We start from the raw sequence: 17,992 nt of genomic DNA on the forward strand, positions 1-17,992 counted from the left end.
GCTCGCCGAATAACCTTAATAATGAATTGTGTACTACCTGAAATTGTGGTGAACTGAAAACAGAATTTGCAACCTTTAGGTCAAAATAACTCGATTAGAAAAAATCTCCCAATAAATATATTTTCTTTGGTGGTTTTGGCATACATACAGCACATCTGGTTATCAGCTCATAATTTAGTAAGTAAATCTATTGTATGTACTTTATTGGTATTTGTTTTGATGCCATTTTGGCAATTGATGCACTGCAAATGTGTTGTTTTTTTTTTTTTGTCATGACGTGCAAAATATAGGTGTACAGTGCTAAATAATTATAGACAATCTGTTCCCCCACTTTTGTCAGAGCATCTTGTAGCAGACTCAGCCTCTAGTTGTAGATTTGTGTAACAAGCACCTCGGCTTGTTTGTTTCATTCTTCCCCTGCTCAGCTGTTCTGTGTTGTTGTTCTCTGTTCTTAAGATAATTAAGGATTATCTTGCATATATGAGACTGATCCTGCTATTAAGAAAGCTTAGCACTGGTTTTATTTTATGTTTATAAAAGGCTGATGTTGCGGAGTACGAGATATTTGGGTGTAATTTTATAAGGGGACGAACCAGGTATGATGTTTCAAATGATGCAGGTGATATTTCTTACTTCTATAGCTTGCATACTGTTTGATACTGTAACTTAACGCTCTCTACTTGCAGAATGGAACTCTGGAGACCAACCCGAAAAGTGACAATCGTGGACCATCTCCATTTGGACCTGGATACCAGTTTCCTTATACTACCTTAAGGAAACCCCTGTCTCAAACCAGCATGGTGGATTGGGCTTCAAAAAACCTCAATATGCACACACAAGGCATCTTCCGTAGGAGACTTTCCATCTCCAACATGCTATCGTGGAATGGTGGGTCCATCAAGAAGCCCATGCTAATCACAAGCAATCGAGTGATAAAAAAGGAAGCATGTGAAATGTTCAAGATGGTTCAGATATACATGGGTGACCGGCAGGCCCGGACTGACAGAAACCAAGTGGCATTAATACTGGTGACAAAATGTTGGAGCTTACAAGGGTTAAGGGATGAGCTGTATATGCAGCTAGTGAGACAGACTACTAATAATATGACCTACAGGAGCTTATCCTTGGGATGGGAACTCATAGCCATAAGCTTGGGATTTTTCTCGCCGTCCCCAAAATTTCAGTCCTATTTGGAAGGATATATCTACAGACATCTGGATGAAGTCAGCGACATTAACAGTAAGTGTTTCAAGTGTTCTTATGTTGCTCTAATAGGATTATATGTATTACATCTTGGCATTAACAGTTTGGCCTTCCAGGGCTGGTTTCCGACAGCCTGTGGAGCTGGAGATTTAAATGATTAAAGAGATGTCATTCTAACATTATGTTTAATAGTCTGGGCATCCAGTCATAGTGCTGGCTGTGTGTGAGTCTCCGCAATATATGTCCAATATTATTTCCTCTTGAACTTGTTTACCAACGTGTGCAGTGAATTCACTTTTTTGGATGTGTTCTGCTAAGTGGTGTGAATTGCTTCTGGCATCTCTCTGTTTTGTTACTGCTTGCTGCACCTGGACTTGCACTATATTAAAGAGCAGTCCTTTCTGTCTCTGGGTATGAAGCTGTTTGGTTCTGTATAAGCAGGGCCGTCTATAATATGAATAGGACCCTGGGCAAAGAATTTTGTTGGACCCCCTCGGCCCTGCGACCCTCTCAATCCACCAACCCCCCAATTACGCCCAACCCCCAATCACACTGACATATTGACACATACACACACAGACAGACATATTAAAACATTCACAGATACATACTGACACACACATACACTGACACACAAATATATACTGGCAGACATATTGACACACATTCAGACATACTGACACACACACAGACGCACATACATACACACACAGACACATACACTGACAGATATAATGACACACATACAGACACATACACTGACAGACTATTGACACACACACAGACATGCTGACACACACAGGCATACTGACATACACACAGACATACTGACACACAGACATACACACACACAGACACATACACTGACAGATGTACTGACACACACAGACACATACACTGACAAAAATACTGACACACACACACTGACAGAAGTATTGACACACACACAGACATGCTGACACACACAGGCATACTGATATACACACAGACACACGGAAACACAGACAGACGTACTGACACACACACAGACAGACGTACTGACACACACACAGACAGACATACTGACACACACAGAAATACTGACACACACACTGACAGAAGTATTGACACACACAGAAATACTGACACACACAGAAATACTGACACACACACACTGACAGAAGTATTGACACACACACAGACATGCTGACACACACAGGCATACTGATATACACACACAGACACACTGAAACACAGACAGACATACTGACACACACACAGACAGAAATACTGACACACACAGACATACACACACAAACATACTAACATACATTTAGCCACCCTCCAACCACCCTTACCTTTTCTGGAGGGTGGTTTCCCTGGAGTCCAGTGGCAGGCTGAGGCAGTTGGGAGTTCCACTCTGAAACTCCCCTCCTCCCTGCCTTTCTCCTCCTGTGCGGCTCTAATCTCCGGTGGGAGGAAGTGACGCGCGGCACTTCCTCCCAGCCGGCTGCCGAACAGGAAGGGGCCCGGTCGCGCTGTTTAAGCGTAACAGCGCCCGACTGGGCCCCTGCTGGCACATGCCCACCGGGTGGCCCTTTGTGCATGGGCCACCCAGGGGCCCTCTTTAGCATGCGGGATTGTGCGGCTCTGTGCAGCCGCACTGCCGGGTCCAAGGGGGGCTGCGCAAATCGCGGGGCCCACGGAGAAGCTGCTCTGGGGCCCCCCAGGAGCAACTGGGCCCGGGGCAGCTGCCCCGTTTGCCCCGCGCTAAAGACGGCCCTGTGTATAAGCTGAATTTTTGCTCAATATATATTGCATCGGGGCTATGTATTTACCGGTGTGTAATGTTGGGTACTGTGAAGGTGTCTGATGACTGCTGTGTGGTGTTTTGGTGCCAAGAGAATGACTGCTGGGAGTTTTAAGTGATTGATAGAGGCACATGAAAGTGACACTATAGGCACCCAGACCACTTCAGCTCATTGAAGTGGTCTGGGTGCAGTGTCCCAGGCCCCTTAACCCTGCCATTATAATTATTGCATTCACACAAAAGCCGATACAAAAGCATTATACAGTGCTTTCCTATGGGGGAAGTCCTAATGCGAGCGCGGCGATCGCCACACATGCGCAATAGTTCTGCTGGCTGACATCGGCAAAGGCGGAGCCTAAACCAGCACTAAGGCTATTAACCCCTTCTGCACCGTGGGGAGGAGGGGAGCAAGGGAGGGGACACTATAGGGAGCAAAGTTGTTTTCCTGGCACTATAGTTCCCCTTTAGGTGATTGATAGATGCGCTGTGTCACATATCAAGCAAACACGCCTTACATTTTTCGTTTGTTAAAAAAAATCATGTTTACATTTTTTAGGCTTGGCTGACATATACCACCCACATATTATATGATATTCTGAACATCTAAAGCACTGCAGATTTCACTGTCTACTCTTATAGAGGAATTGTAATTGCAAATGCTAAAGGGTGTGCCATTTGTACAAAACAGACTATAATAATCTGCTCAAGGTCTGTAATCAGGGGATAGTGTAGTCCTTTTCTGATGTAGGAGCATACTGATGTGGGGTCAGGATAAACACGAAGTTGTCTCTTGCCTTTTCTGAACACTGTAATTATGAGACAGTGTGCATCTGAGCACTTTATAGCTCAGTCTTTATGTTTTTCGTGGATAAATTACAAGGCACTTTATCTAGATACTAAATTGTTCGTTAGAATTTTGATACGTAATCATTTTTGTAGGCAGTGTCATCTGTACAGAACAGGCTACAGTATCTGATTCTTTTTGACTGCATCCAAATGCAAATCGGAGGCCAGTGGCCTATTGTAGCACTCTTGCCTCTGGTATCAGTTCTAGATGAGTCATTTAGGTAGTTTATACTATGCATCAGGTTAGATTCTGGGAAAGGGCAATATAAGCTGAATCCTATAAATATGTGGTTCTTGTTTCATGACAAAGATTACATAAATATGGTTACCATCCTGAAAAATGAAAATTCAATGTATTTCTTTAACTGATCAGTGATCTTAATAGTTAAGGGTCTATACTTGTGATATAAACCTTATATACTAAATTAAACAGCATAACGTTTTCTAAAATATACTGACATATATTAAACAGTCTGACAGTATATTTTTTACTGTGTTTACAAGTGTTTTACAAGGAGTGTCATGGCAGTGGCTGCTGGAGGAAATGTGGCTAACTAAGAGGGGTGACTGATATGTGCTTATTTTTGTTTTTAATGTTTTAAAGATTATTCATAGTGTATCAGTCAGGATACTGCATTATTATTATTTAAAGGCGCCAACAAATTCCGCAGCGCTGTACAATAGGTGGACTAACAGACCAGTATCTGCATTGGAGAAAGCAGGAAAGCTGGCTCAGCCCACACTCTTTTCTTAGAGCCAGGACCTATTTCTGTGTTCCCATGCATTTGTCAATCCCTAGGGCAAACCACTAGAGATGAACTGGACCATACCATTGTGGCAGTGTAGGAGGATATCAGACAGCCACATGTGTGCAGGGCCACTGGTATTAGTCACCAAAATGTTTAGCTTTTTCCTGTTTCCTTGTGCATTCTCATATCTTCTGTTTGTTTTTGCATTACTGCATTTGCTCGGAGTCAAAGAGTAACCTAAACAATGTACATTGACCCCGTGCTCACTGTGCCTAGTGGGATATCAGATGCACTGAGGAGAATACACAAGGAGGCCAAAACGATTGTCTGAGGTTGTTGTATCTCTGGGGCAGAGAGAGCCAGTTGCGTTTTCGATCTGGATCACCCTTGTGGATAAGTCTGATGTGTAACAGGCTAAGGTGTTTTCTGTAATGATACATGTAAACAAAAACTTGTCTGGCCTTAAGCAGAAACTGAAGGTCAATCTGAAAAGCATGCAGAGCCACAGGGCAAATGATGAGATGCCGAGCATATCTAAATCTAATCAGAAATGTTTAGGACACATTTAAAGGAGTCTCCTAAAACAATGACTAGTAACATTTTAGTGCATTAAATGCACTCCAATCTCGTAACCACTAAAGGTTTTTGTACTAGGTGACTGCAGGTTTAGTACACCTTATATTATGCTGTTTTCAGTTGTTTTTTACAGCAGCATACAAAACGAAAACTTTGTTGGTCAGGTCATTAAAGCACCACTCTAGGCACCCAGACCACTTCAGCTTAATGAAGTGGTCTGGGTGCCAGGTCCAGCTAGCTTTTACCCTTTTTTTTATAAACATAGCAGTTTCAGAGAAACTGCTATGTTTATACTGAGGGTTAAGCCAGCCTCCAGAGCCTCTAGTGGCTGTCTCATTGACAGCCGCTAGAGGCGCTTGCGTGCTTCTCACTGTGAAAATCACAGTGAGAGCACGCAAGCGTCCATAGGAAAGCATTATGAATGCTTTCCTATGCGACCGGCTGAATGTGAGCGCGGCTCCTGCCGCGCATGCGCATTCAGCCGATGACGTCGCGAGGAAGAAGAGGAGGAGGAGGAAAGCTCCTCGCCCGGCGCTGGAGAAAGAGGTAAGTTTAACCCCTTCCTCCCCCCAGAGCCCGGCGGGAGTGGGTCCCTGAGGGTGGGGGCACCCTCAGGGCACTCTAGTGCCAGGAAAACGAGTATGTTTTCCTGGCACTAGAGTGGTCCTTTAATTCCACACAGCGTGTACACGAGTGAATACAGCAAGTACAATGAGTGTGAACTTTAATTTAGTACCTAAAGCAAGAAAATGGGGGATGGGTCTGCGCCACTGGGTACAACAGATAATGATATTAAGTCCAATGGGATCTATATCGTGTGTCCAAAATTCTACTTAATACGGTATCCAGAAGATGTCAATGACATGGAAGATAATCCAATTTTGTAAGAAATAGAAGAGTTCTTACTTACAGTTGACAGAGCTTAATCCAGCTCTGGTGTGAATGGCTTGCAGCGGTATTATCCCCGCTTGCAGGATATACGGAAAGTGTCCTCTTCTATGTAGTGGCAGGTAACCAAATGGGAAATAAAAATGGAAACAATAATGGTGCAGTATGTTCCACACATGCGATAAAAGATATAAAATATAATAGATACACTCACATTCGGTAGAGCTTCAGCTAGCTCTAGTTTGATAGGCGTGCAGCGGTATAATCCCCGCTTAGAGGATATGGGATGAGTGATCTTGACACGAATATCAATAGCTCGGAGAGAAGATAAAACAGCGATAGTGCTCTCAATAAAATCTTTAGTGATAAAATAAAACAATAAAATATACTCACAATATATAGGGCAGACTGACTGCTCTATGTAACAGCGTAGGTGGTATAATCCCCACCTAGGATTCTTTGGAGTATTGTATCCAGGAAGTAAAAAAAATCAAAAATAAAAATAAAAGAAGTATAAAATATATATAAAAAATATATAAAAAAGCCAGGTAGTAGTAAAAGATGATGGTTACAATGTAAAAATGACCAAAATCTTTTTATTAACAGTATATAAAAACAGTAAAAGTATCCAAACGCGTTTCGCCAATATAAGGCTTTATCAATGGATAGCAAACATTACAACCTGGCTGGTTAGAGTTTATATAGGTATAGAGATGATTTAAAATTGGCGCCAAAATTGTACAACCAATAGTAAAACAGATATTTTTTGCACATTCATAACAGCATTTAATGGTAAGAATTCAATAGATATAGCTTCAGAGATGCTTTTAGCATAATTATTTTACAAAAACGAGCGTTATTGGTTAAGTATTAGCATGTTTTCAGCCGGATCACGTGACGCACGGCATAAGCGTGACGTCACTTCCGGCCGCACGGAATTGTGGGGCATGTAGTTATGAGATAAACTCCATGTATGTAAAACATGGAGTTTATCTCATAACTACATGCCCCACAATTCCGTGCGGCCGGAAGTGACGTCACGCTTATGACGTGCGTCACGTGATCCGGCCGAAAACATGCTAATACTTAACCAATAACGCTCGTTTTTGTAAAATAATTATGCTAAAAGCATCTCTGAAGCTATATCTATTGAATTCTTACCATTAAATGCTGTTATGAATGTGCAAAAAATATCTGTTTTACTATTGGTTGTACAATTTTGGCGCCAATTTTAAATCATCTCTATACCTATATAAACTCTAACCAGCCAGGTTGTAATGTTTGCTATCCATTGATAAAGCCTTATATTGGCGAAACGCGTTTGGATACTTTTACTGTTTTTATATACTGTTAATAAAAAGATTTTGGTCATTTTTACATTGTAACCATCATCTTTTACTACTACCTGGCTTTTTTATATATTTTTTATATATATTTTATACTTCTTTTATTTTTATTTTTGATTTTTTTTACTTCCTGGATACAATACTCCAAAGAATCCTAGGTGGGGATTATACCACCTACGCTGTTACATAGAGCAGTCAGTCTGCCCTATATATTGTGAGTATATTTTATTGTTTTATTTTATCACTAAAGATTTTATTGAGAGCACTATCGCTGTTTTATCTTCTCTCCGAGCTATTGATATTCGTGTCAAGATCACTCATCCCATATCCTCTAAGCGGGGATTATACCGCTGCACGCCTATCAAACTAGAGCTAGCTGAAGCTCTACCGAATGTGAGTGTATCTATTATATTTTATATCTTTTATCGCATGTGTGGAACATACTGCACCATTATTGTTTCCATTTTTATTTCCCATTTGGTTACCTGCCACTACATAGAAGAGGACACTTGCCGTATATCCTGCAAGCGGGGATAATACCGCTGCAAGCCATTCACACCAGAGCTGGATTAAGCTCTGTCAACTGTAAGTAAGAACTCTTCTATTTCTTACAAAATTGGATTATCTTCCATGTCATTGACATCTTCTGGATACCGTATTAAGTAGAATTTTGGACACACGATATAGATCCCATTGGACTTAATATCATTATCTGTTGTACCCAGTGGCGCAGACCCATCCCCCATTTTCTTGCTTTGTCTATTTATCTCCAGGGACATTAGAGGGAGTCCCTGTTTGGGACTGCTGCCTTCCTGATTAGCGCTGACTCTATTCCTTGTTTTGTTTAATTTAGTACCGTTTAAATTAATAGATGGTAATGTTCTATACACACTATATAAAACGATATATATATATATATATATACAGAATCCAGCGCACTCGCTTATTCACTAAACAATGATTTCAAATCTTAGAGATTGTAATAGTTTATTTAAAAACCTCACCTAGGCAAAAAAATAATGGAGGTTTAGTTACACTATATGATCATATATTCCATAAGCCTGCCACAAAGTCAATGTACCCCATTCTTGGCAGTAAACGTGAAATTGTGGGAGGGGTTTCCGGCCTATTTAAACCAAGGTGACCCACGCTTACCTGTCGTCATTTTCGGAAGTTCCCCTCCCACCTCACCCCCTTCTTATTCATATTAATCTCAACAGGTGGACAGACCTAACCACTTGTTGGTTTCGGCACACCTCAAACGACTTATGTCCTAATTGAATTCCATGTAGTTAAGGTTTGTTGGGCTAATAATGTCCCGTGTATATATATACACACACACACACACACACACACACACAATCATGGGAAAAAGAAAGTTCACCTTCTTTGAAATCTATGGTTTTACATATTAGGACACAATAACCATCATCTGTTCCTCAGCAGATCTTAAAATTAGGTAAATACAACCTCAGATGAACAACAATGTATGAAATATTACACAGCGTCATGATTTATTTTATAAAAATAAAGCTAAAATTTAGAAGCTATGTGTGAAAAACAAAGTACTCCTTATGATGCAATAGCTTGTAGAACCACCTTTAGCAGCAATAACTTTAAGTAATTGTTTTCTGTATGACTTTATCAGTCTCTTACATTGTTGTGGAGGAATTTTGCTCCACTCTTTTTATAATGTTGCTTCAGTTCGTTGAGGTTTGCTGGCATTTTTTATGCACAGACCTCTTAAGGTCCCTCCACAGCATTTTAATAGAGTTCAGGTCTGGACTATGACTGGTCCACCTTGATTCTTTTCTTTTTCAGCCATTCTGTTGTAGATCTGCTGGTGTGCTTGTGATGATTGTCCTTTTGTATGACCCAATTTTGGCTAAGCTTAACCCCTTAAGGACCAAACTTCTGAAATAAAAGGGAATCATGACATGTCACACATGTCATGTGTCCTTAAGGGGTTAAACTGTTGGAGAGATGGCCTCCATTAGACTCTAGAATACTTTGGTATAAAGAGGAGTTCATGGTCAGAGGAAGTCCTGTGGCGGGAAAACAAGCCCAAACAAGGTTTTTGTGCTGGTATGCTGTGTTTGGTTGTCGTCAAACGTGACGTTGTGCATTATGGCCAAACATCTCCACTTTGGTCTCCTCTGTCCAAAGGACATTGTTCCAGAAGTCTGGTGGTTTGTGAGCCGTGCTGCCATGTTGTTTTTAGAGAGAAGAGGCTTTCTCCTGTCAACACTTCCACAAAAACCTCACTAGTTTATTTATTTATTTTTTGTTTGTTTGTTTTTATATTAGTTTTTTTTCTAATTGTATTGTCATGAACTTCTAGAGTCTGAGATATAACTTTTTTTTTTTTTTTTTTTGCAATTTCTCTAAACACTGCATGGTCTGACCTTGGGGATAATTTGCTGGTATGTCCACTCCGGGGAAGGTTTGCAACTGTTTTAAATGTTTTCCACTTTAGACAAAATTTTCTCACTGTAGAATGATGGACTTTAAATTGTTTAAAAATTGATTTATAATCCTTCCCAGTTTGGTGGGCAGCAACAATCGCTTTTCTGAGATCATTGTTGATGTCTTTCCTCCTTGGCATTGTGTTAACACACACCTGAATGCTCCAGACCAGCAAACTGCTAAAATGTTGGCTTTTATATAGGGTGGTTTCGCTGATAAAAAAAATTAATCGAGGGCATTTGATTAGCAGCACCCGTCTGCCACTTACCCTCTTAATTCCTATGAAAGCAGTAAGGGTTTACTTTCACACATGGCTTCTCCATTTTGGCTTTATTTTTGTTGAATAAATCACGACACAGTGTAACATATCACGTGTTGTTCAACTGAGGTTGAATTTACCTAATTGTAAGACCTTTTAGGGAACAGATTTCAAAGAGGGTGTACTTTCTTTTTTCCCATGCCTGTATATGCTTATTTTGCTTGTGTGCATAACATCTGGAATATGTTAAATTTGTTTTAATTCGCATGCCAGTAAAATAAGTGTGCAGAGTCAACTGCCCATCTGTAACGAAAATATACCCCCAACACGCAGGATTCAACTAAACAGAAGACAACACAGAGGGGAGATACGTCTACCGGACCTTAGAGTGTCCGGACTCGACGTATATAGGAGAAGTACAGAGTCAGGAGCGATCCGAGGTCAAGGGCACAAAGAGACAGCGTAAACTAGGACTAGCCGGGGTCTGGTACACAGTAAACAGCAAGCCGGCAAACAGAGCAGATAAGGATAAAGAGATAACGTAGTCCGAAAACAAAGCCAAGGTCAAGTACGAAGGAACACAACTGAATACAACAAGCGCTAAAGGGAACTGAAACAGAAACCACGATAGGGCAAGGAACTAAGGGAAAGAGGTGAGTATATATATCTTAACATCTATTTTGATTGGGCCCTGTCACATCCACGCCTCCAAAAGGTAAGTGTATGGGGAGTGTGGCATGACAGGGACCAATGGGAGGCCTTTGCCAATTTAGGCTCCCACTGTCCCTTTAAGAGCACGCCCGAGACCCGCGGCACGCTCTTAGAGTCAGGTGGGACACGTGACCGCTTCTCGCGGTCACTGCCCGCCTTCCTGTTGTAGCCGTCGGATGAGCCGCGTGCGGCTCGTGCAGCAGCAGGGCCGCGCGCAGCTTGAACAGAGGACCCCGGCCGGCCCCTGGAAACGGTAAGTACCGCTACACCATCTACCATTGAAATATATCTTTCTTTGGTTAATTGGTAATAGTAGTTAGAAATGTAGCAGAATAGTCTGTACCGGAAAAACTCTAAATTATTTTGAGATATTTCACATGAGGAAATAACCTTGACATGTGTGCTACTTCGTGCCCTAATGCATTGTAGCGATTGGTTGGGTGGGATATAGTCAAATCAGAACATGATAACTCGTATTAGGGAAACAGAAGGGACAGATAAGAAACAAGAATGCTTTGGTATGAATTCCTTCACTATAATCCCACCAGTAAATTGCTGTTAGTTCAAGTAGGGAGTAGACCAGCATTTTTTATTGGCCAGACTTTATAAAGTTCTGTGTAAACAGGGATCTAAGTAACATATACAGGTTATCCGTTTTACATCCTTACATCCATTTATAACATAATGCATGGGTCGTCTCTAGAGTTCAGGGGTGCCCGGGGAATTACACCCCTGAGCAGAAGCCGCTGTAATTCTGTAATTCCTAATATATGCCAGTCCTGCCCCTACAGTAAGCTTCTTCGCTTAACATTCTGATTACCTCCTCAATTCTATAAACATGACTGCTCTGCAGCATCCTTTATTATGAGAGGAAAACGTATGATGAGTTGTTTATCGTCTAGCCAACAATATATTCTTATTTTAGGTTTAAGTTGTTCAGTTCCCCATTAAGTTATTTGCATCCACACAAAATCCAGAATCCGCAATAAATGCTTGAAGAAAGCAGCTGTCATGTATTTTTTTATTTTTTTTTAACAGACTACGGATGATCCAGTCTTTATTTCTAGATAAAATAAATCCTTTTATGAATGCGTTACTTGCAAACTACTCCATAAACCACTTTAAGAGTAATATCAATGTGTTCTATTGGATACTTAAAGGGACACTATAGTCACCAGAACAACCAGAACAACAGAGCTTATCTTTTCAGAGAGTGTTTACATTACAGCCTAGTGACAACTTCACTGGCCACTCCTCAGATAGCTGTTAGAGATCCTTCCTGGGTCATGCCTGCCTAAAATGCATCCAAACATTCAGTGTCTCCTCCTTCTGCATGCAGACACTGAACTTTCCTCATAGAGATTAATTGATTCAATTCATCTCTGAGGAGATGCTGATTGACCAGGGCTGTGTTTGAATTGTGCTGGCTCTGCCCCTGATCTGCCTCTTTGTCAGTCTCAGCCAGTAATGTGGGGAAGCATTGTGATTGGATCAGGCTACCACTTCTGGTGATGTCAGCAGGCAGTGGGCAGGTCTAAAGGAAACATGGACAGAGTATGTAGCTGCAGACTTGAATACAAGTAAGATTTTACTATATTTAGGGAGGCATGAGGTGATCAGGGTGGCTAGATGGTGGTATTAACCCTATAGGGTCAGGAATACATGTTTGTGTTCCTGAACCTATAGTGCTCTTTAACTCAAAATAATTTTCCCACAAAAGTTCCTTTTTAACTAGCTCAGTTAAACGAGTGTTTAGTTGCTTCGGATGTGTGAATGTGAGTAAATGGATAGTTTAATGTAACCTTTCTACTCACACAGATACACTCCGGAAGGTGGGAAAGTGAGCTGATACTATATACATGAGGGTAAAGTGGTTTCTGCAATTCAAAAGGAACATTCTGTCTTGATAGGTTTATATATTATAAGACATTGGAATGAACACGCCTGTATCTCTCGTTCATTTCAACATACTTTAGATTATTATGTTATTATATTTGTTCACAAGCCCATGGCATGGCAAACGCTAGGACTGTACAACATATAATCCATTTTAAAAATGGAACACCATTGCTCAGATATTTCTTCTTCTTTTTTTTAGTTACTCAACGCATACAGGAAGCTCAAGAACTAAAAACTAAGAAGAATTCAAAATCTCGCAAAAAGAGGAAGCAGAATGGGGATGAAGAAGAAGGTAAATATAACCACAATTAGCATTTCCACTAATTTTGTTTTCCCAGCAAGATGGTGAAAGTGGCTATGCTTAACATTCTAGAACAATCCCCATTTGTTTTGGGTTATTTTCATAGAGGAACTGAACGTTTAATATTACATGGGCAACACAACAGGAGTAGACATTGGTCTGGTCAGAAGTTTCAGTACCACAGTGCTGACCGGTGTTGACCTCTGATAAGAGATGTTGACACCAAAAGAGAGATGCTTTGGTGGGCCAGATATCTTTAAATGGCAAGCACTCTAACATCTGCAACACATTGTAATGGTTGTACAAAGATCCTTGAAGTCATCATTTCTATGGTTAGTGTCAACCAATTTTCGAGTGCTCTTATGAAAGCCGGGGATCTCTGCTACAGCTTTGTTAAAGAGGTCTACTAGCAAGTTAGCTATCCAGGTTTGGACGACAATCATAGTCTGGGAGTGCGCCTTCCTGTTATACATCCTTGCTCACTAATAGTAAGCCTAGTAGATTATATATTGTATTTTTATATAGACCTGTATCTACGCACTTTTTGAATAACCAGGTATGCTGAAGTGGTAGGGACAATAAGTTGGGTTAATAAAGGTTAAAGGAAATTCAGTTTACATTTTAAAAATTCAATTCAGCAAGGCTCTATCGTTCCCTTCTTTGCCCTGTCCTACATTGCAACATTATTGAGCACTATTTAGAAAAGGGAAAGATTAGTACTGTGTTATGGCACTAGTTTTGCCTTCACACACACAATGCTTTCTTGTCATTTATTTGTGTCTGGAGAGCAATTACATGTTTTATAACCATTTTAGGAAATAAAAAGAAAATTCAATGTTTTAGCCATACAGACTTTTTTTCCCCATTCTTTTATTTCTTGCCATTGTTGTGACTAGTACTTTGTAGTGTGTTATTGTTGTAGTGTGTTATTGTCGTGCAGCAGCACAAAGAAAACAGGCAAATTGGCAGACTGCAGAAAAGCAACTGCACACGCTACATATTTTGCAAATAATATGACATGAATTATATGGATGACAATGAAAGAAAAAAGAAAATAGTGTCTTAAGCAAATATCTCAACAAAAACACTAACTACTGTTATAAATAGTATCTAAAAAGAGCGATGATCATCCAAATAAAGTTTTCGATAATAGCTGTATGAGAGACCATAGTGAAATGCAATATAATTATAACGCATGTAGAGAGTGAGCATTTAGGGGCATTGCATGTTAGAGGACAAGAACAGGACAAATCGCACAAATAAGGAATAATATATGTAAAGATACTGAAAAGGAAGATGATGCAATGTTGTTTTTGCAAACTAGAGCCCCAGGCTAAGACACTGAAAACTTGACAAAGGCCTTACTTGGCTGAAATGTTGTCTTTTCTTATCCTGCAGGTGCTAATAAAGTAGCACGAGTAAAAAAAAATTTTTTTTTAAATGTTTCTTCTTTTATGCATGTCGATATAGGCAGTAAAACAAAGCTCGTTCAGGCTCAGTCTGGTAGGATGAGAAGGAACATTTAGACTAAGCTGGCCACTCGAGATATGTTAATCCTGTGCCACAGTAAAGATAAAATGTCCTCTCCACCAGAGCCCATCAGCCTAAGTGCTTGCCCTTATCAGAAGCTACATTTGAGGTATCATTTTTCAGGCAGGTTTCTCAGAGATAATCTTTGTGATTGTGACCCTTAAATCAAGCACAACATAGTGTAAGTCATCTGGTCAGGAATATTGCCTTTTGGAACTTAGGTGGAAATCCTGGATGTGTGCATTCTAGTGTCTCAGAAGCAATTTGTGATTGCCAGCTTGGCTGGGCTGGGGTAATATATCTGCTGAGAGGCCTTTTTATAACCTGATCGAGGCTTAGAAAGTGCTGTGTCTAACCAGTGCTCACATCTCAGGGGTGGTGCCTATCTTGGATGAAGGTAGTATAATGACGTGTATTTAGTCTGGAGTCCATTATTAAGGTTAGTTTCTTGTGGCATGGATACCCTCCACCAATCCTAGGGGATGTGGTAGGGGGAGCTTGGGCACCTTTACGATTATATACCAAGTTACCAAAACAAGTGAGCAGCCATCTCCACTGTCCTGTTCAGGTTTTGCCATAAGTTGCCTAGTGCTAATTCAGTGTGAGAGGACTCCAAACTCTTCTTGGGATATTCCTTAGAGGAATCAAGTGGAATGATAGAATATTCCAGAATTTGTTAGGGGGACTGCAGTCCCTTGGGTCTTCTCACCACGGCAAACGGGAACCTCTCATGTATGTCCTTTTGAACTATTTTTTGATGTTAAATTGCCTTTGGGACATTTCTTTTTTGCTATAAAAAAAGCAAATCTGCTTAGTGGTGACAGAATGTTGCCTCATTCTTACTCCATGGTCTGGAGATTTTTCTGCATTGTTATTTGGAGCAGATGGTTATTCGTGATTTGTTGTTAGCTGGATTTTGTTAGCTTTATTGTAGTTCTGGGGAAACTAAGTGGGAGATCCTTGCACACACTCGATCTTCTACAGAGATGCATTCTTCTGCCTGCAGAGCAGGGGCAGGAGAGCGTTTAATTTAAATTGATACTACACATTCATGTAAAAGCAATAGATTTATAGATGTCCCCAATGGATGTAAAAACAAGTCTGAACTTGTATTTAGAGAGAAAAAAAACAACATAAAACACTTGAACAATGGAACTCAAAGAGGGAAACCCCTTGTCAGGATGCCAGTCAGATTTTTCATGTCCTGTTTAGAATTCCACCAGTACCGTATTTTATGGAATGTTACTGGAGATTCACTTTTCAGAGATCATTTACATTGCAACAAAAAATAATCATACTAATTATATATATATATATATATATATATATATATATATATAGTAAATGAATATTAAAAAATATGTTTGCAAGTAGTGCTTTTATTTATTTTATTTTACATTATAGAGTGTGGTTGGGTGGTGAAATAGTCAAAACAGAACACTATAACGCAAATAAGGGAAACAGAAGGGACAGATAAGAAAACCCCAGCAACTGTTTAATTGTACAGTTCTCTACTGAAGATAGATGTTTTTTACTTATTTTTTTTTTTTTCGTGTTGTTGCATTTTGTACATTGTTTGTTTGTTTTCTCCTGTATTGTATCTGCTAGTACAGTGAGTTGGTTTCTCTTCTATGTTTCTATGGGTAATTATTTCAGATGACTTAAAGGTAGGCAGACAATGTAATAGAGCAGCAGGAAATGCTAGCAGAATGCTTGGTTGTATAGGGAGAGGTATTAGCAGTAGAAAGAGGGAAGTGCTCATGCCATTGTACAGAACACTGGTGAGACCTCACTTGGAGTATTGTACGCAGTACTGGAGACCGTATCTCCAGAAGGATATTGATACTTTAGAGAGTTCAGAGAAGGACTACTAAACGGGTTCATGGATTGCAGGATAAAACTTACCAGGAAAGGTTAAAGGATCTTAACATGTTTAGCTTGGAGGAAAGACGAGACAGGGGGGATATGATAGAAACACTTAAATACATAAGGGAATCAACACCGTAAAGGAGGAAACTATATTTAAAAGAAGAAAAACTATCATAACAAGAGGAAATAGTATTAAATTAGAGGGGCAAAGGTTTAAAAATAATATCAGGAAGTATTACTTTACTGAGAGGATAGTGGATGCATGGAATAGCCTTCCAGCTGAAGTGGTAGAGGTTAACACAGTGAGGAAGTTTAAGCATGGGTGGGATAGGCATAAGGCTATCCTAACTATAAGATAAGGCCAGGGACTAATGAAAGTATTTAGAAAATTGGGCAGACTAGATGGGCCGAATGGTTCTTATCTGCCGTCACATTCTATGTTTCTTTGCCCATGTGTTAGAAGAATTGCAAGTAAATGTTTGGATCAAATAAAAATGGAACCCTGATATGGAACAGGATCACAGTGACTATCCTGCCCGCATCTTTAAAATTTTTGTTTCATTTCATTGACTTTTTAAATGCATTTATACATCTCATGTACGAAGAAAATACAATTTTACTGAAACAGCTGTAGATGCAATCCATAGAATTCCATCAGAAATGGTGGGGGATAAAACACACTGACAATTCTTAGCCATTAATAAAAGATCAAATCTGTGCTTGGATGATACAATTCAATGTACCCTATATGTTGTCAAACTACATATATATATATATCTGTTTCTTTTTTCAATTAGATTTCTCTTTGGTTGAGACCTATAGTGGGTTATGTATACAAAACAATCCTTGTGTAAACGTCTGTGAGTGGAAAAAAACATGGAGACCAGTGGCGTTAGCTGAGAATGACTTTTAACTTACACTTTGCTACATTATTGCTCTGTATACCCTACTGCCTTATTGTACTTGTTGATGGCTGTTTTCAGACTTGTTATTTCCATTAAAGGACCACTATAGGCACCCAGACCACTTCAGCTTAATGAGGTGGTCTGGGTGCCTGGTCCCTCTAGGATTAACCCTTTTTTTTTTTTATAAACATAGCAGTTTCAGAGAAACTGCTATGTTTATATTAGGGTTAATCCAGCCTCCAAATCCTCTAGTAGCTGTCTCACTGACAGCCGCTAGAGGCGCTTGCGTGATTCTCACTGTGAAAATCACAGTGAGAGCACGCAAGCGTCCATAGGAAAGCATTGTAAATGGGTAAAAAGGGAGGATCGGAGGCGTAGAGGAGAGCTCCCCGCCCTGCGCTGGAATAAAGGTAAGTTTTAACCCTTTACTCTCCCCAGAGCCCGGCGGGAGGGGGACCCTGAGGGTGGGGGCACCCTCATGGCACTATAGTGCCAGGAAAACGAGTATGTTTTCCTGGCACTATAGTGGTCCTTTAACTCTGCAATGTAAGATATTGCACTTTTAGAGAAACTGCAATTTTCAAAATCACAGGGTTAATTCCTCCTCTAGTAGGTGTCAGCAGGGGTCAAGTCCTGGAGAAAAAAAAGTATGTTT

The 17,992-nt window shown here is 40.2% G+C and overlaps 1 protein-coding gene across 2 annotated transcripts in view; it reads left to right on the plus strand.

Moving 5' to 3' along the window:
• LOC134611665 (rho GTPase-activating protein 39-like) overlaps positions 1-17,992 on the plus strand; it is a 92,326-nt gene that overhangs the window by 59,612 nt on the left and 14,722 nt on the right. For both annotated transcript variants that reach the window (XM_063455778.1, XM_063455779.1), the window contains 2 exons: positions 687-1,239; positions 12,932-13,024. In XM_063455778.1, coding sequence (XP_063311848.1) covers positions 687-1,239; positions 12,932-13,024 — 646 coding nt within the window. The remainder of the gene's footprint in view (positions 1-686; positions 1,240-12,931; positions 13,025-17,992) is intronic.

The sequence above is a fragment of the Pelobates fuscus genome, chromosome 5 (genome assembly GCF_036172605.1).
Source record: "Pelobates fuscus isolate aPelFus1 chromosome 5, aPelFus1.pri, whole genome shotgun sequence".
NCBI lineage: Eukaryota > Metazoa > Chordata > Amphibia > Anura > Pelobatidae > Pelobates > Pelobates fuscus.